Here is a 1,313-nt window from a genome sequence, read left to right as displayed (position 1 = left end):
CGTATCCAGGGCAGGAAGCTGGAAATCCTGGTGAAGACTGCTGGAGGAGTCCCAAACCTGTTTCCGTAGGAGACGATGCCCTGGGCCACGTTGTTACACACAAGGGGGCCACCGGAGTCCCCCTGTGGGCAACCAGAGGGAGGGACACTAAGCCGGGCCTCCATTCTCCAGGCCTCTCCGCTCCTGCGGCCCTAAGGCCCGCCCTCAGAGAAGACAGGCGTGGGTGGGCTCTTTCCATTGCTGGCTGTGTGTGAGATGGGAGGGTGAGGGGGAGCAGAAGTCGAGCTTCTGGATTTTTCCATCACTGGGCTTCAGCCCTCTCTATGGTTATTCTCCAGAACAACCCAGGTCAAGGTACCTTCACCGGCCCCAGGAAAACGCTGCACATGTACGTCCTGTGTCTGGTGCACCTGCTATTCCCCCAGAGACCGGATGGACGGGGAAAAGTCCCCCACCTCACTCTGCTCTGGGCCCCAGACTGAGGCCATGGGGATGTAGTCTGTCCCCACTGCCCAGTCTGCCCACGTCCCTTTGTCTCGGACAGTGTCGGCAGATGCCCGTGGTCTTACCAGGAAGGCGGATTTCCTCTCTCTTGGGTCGCCCACACAAATCTGTGTTTGGCCGGTGTAGAACATGAAGCGTCTACTGCACTCCCCGTTCCTCTGCACTGTCAGCTGCACGTCTTGGAGCACGTCTGTTCCCCTGTTCAGGCCGAGAAGGCCCCAGCCGGCCACGGTGCACGGGGTCCCAGGACTCAGGCTGTCCTGGGTCTGCGGCAGAGCCACCGGCCTCACAGCTCGATTACGTGTGACTCTGCTTCTCAGCTGGCAGGAAGCATGCAGGCACTCAGGGACTGTCTGTGCCATGCTCACCCCATGCCCACCACCACCCTGGGAGTCTGCTCGGCTTCCCCCTCCCTGGTCCCCCAAGCTGGGAGGGAGCCGCCCGGGTGAAGTACCAGTGGGTCGGTACCTGCAGTAACATGATGTCATTCTGGTTGTTCCGCTGATTGTACCTGGGGTGGGGGATGGCTCTGAGCACCGGTATGCGCTGCTGAGTCCTTTCCAACCTCCTGATGTTGTGGGCCCCCAGGATGACACTTATTTGTCTGCAAAGGAAAGGGAGCCTAGAGGTAGGTCTGAGCTGCAGGAACTGCACTCCCCGATGCAGGTCACGCGACAGCCCAGGGTGGCGAGACATCAGCCAAGGGAAGGTGGGGACAGGAGGGCTCTGGCACTGGGCTCTGTGCCCTTGGTCTCCACAGCCTTGAGCTGGGGGTGGTGGGAAACCCAGCGACCTTATATTTGGCCTCC

General features: G+C 60.8%; 1 protein-coding gene across 1 annotated transcript; it reads right to left on the bottom strand.

Annotated features, from left to right (window-relative positions):
* Positions 1-5: 5 nt before the first annotated feature.
* LOC112392039 (cathepsin G-like) lies at positions 6-1,303 on the bottom strand (the record flags this gene model as incomplete). Its single annotated transcript, XM_024733578.1, has 3 exons — positions 973-1,303; positions 570-824; positions 6-122 (listed from the first exon to the last, which is right to left on the bottom strand). Coding segments are annotated over exons 1-3 (600 nt in total), but the record flags the coding sequence as incomplete, so codon positions are not given.
* Between the last annotated feature and the right edge of the window lie 10 nt (positions 1,304-1,313).

This window comes from Neophocaena asiaeorientalis, unplaced genomic scaffold (assembly GCF_003031525.2).
Source record: "Neophocaena asiaeorientalis asiaeorientalis breed wild unplaced genomic scaffold, Neophocaena_asiaeorientalis_V1.1 C48342859, whole genome shotgun sequence".
Classification (NCBI taxonomy): domain Eukaryota; kingdom Metazoa; phylum Chordata; class Mammalia; order Artiodactyla; family Phocoenidae; genus Neophocaena; species Neophocaena asiaeorientalis.
Note: the sequence above shows the minus strand (reverse complement) of the source record. Positions and strands in the feature narration are given on the sequence as shown.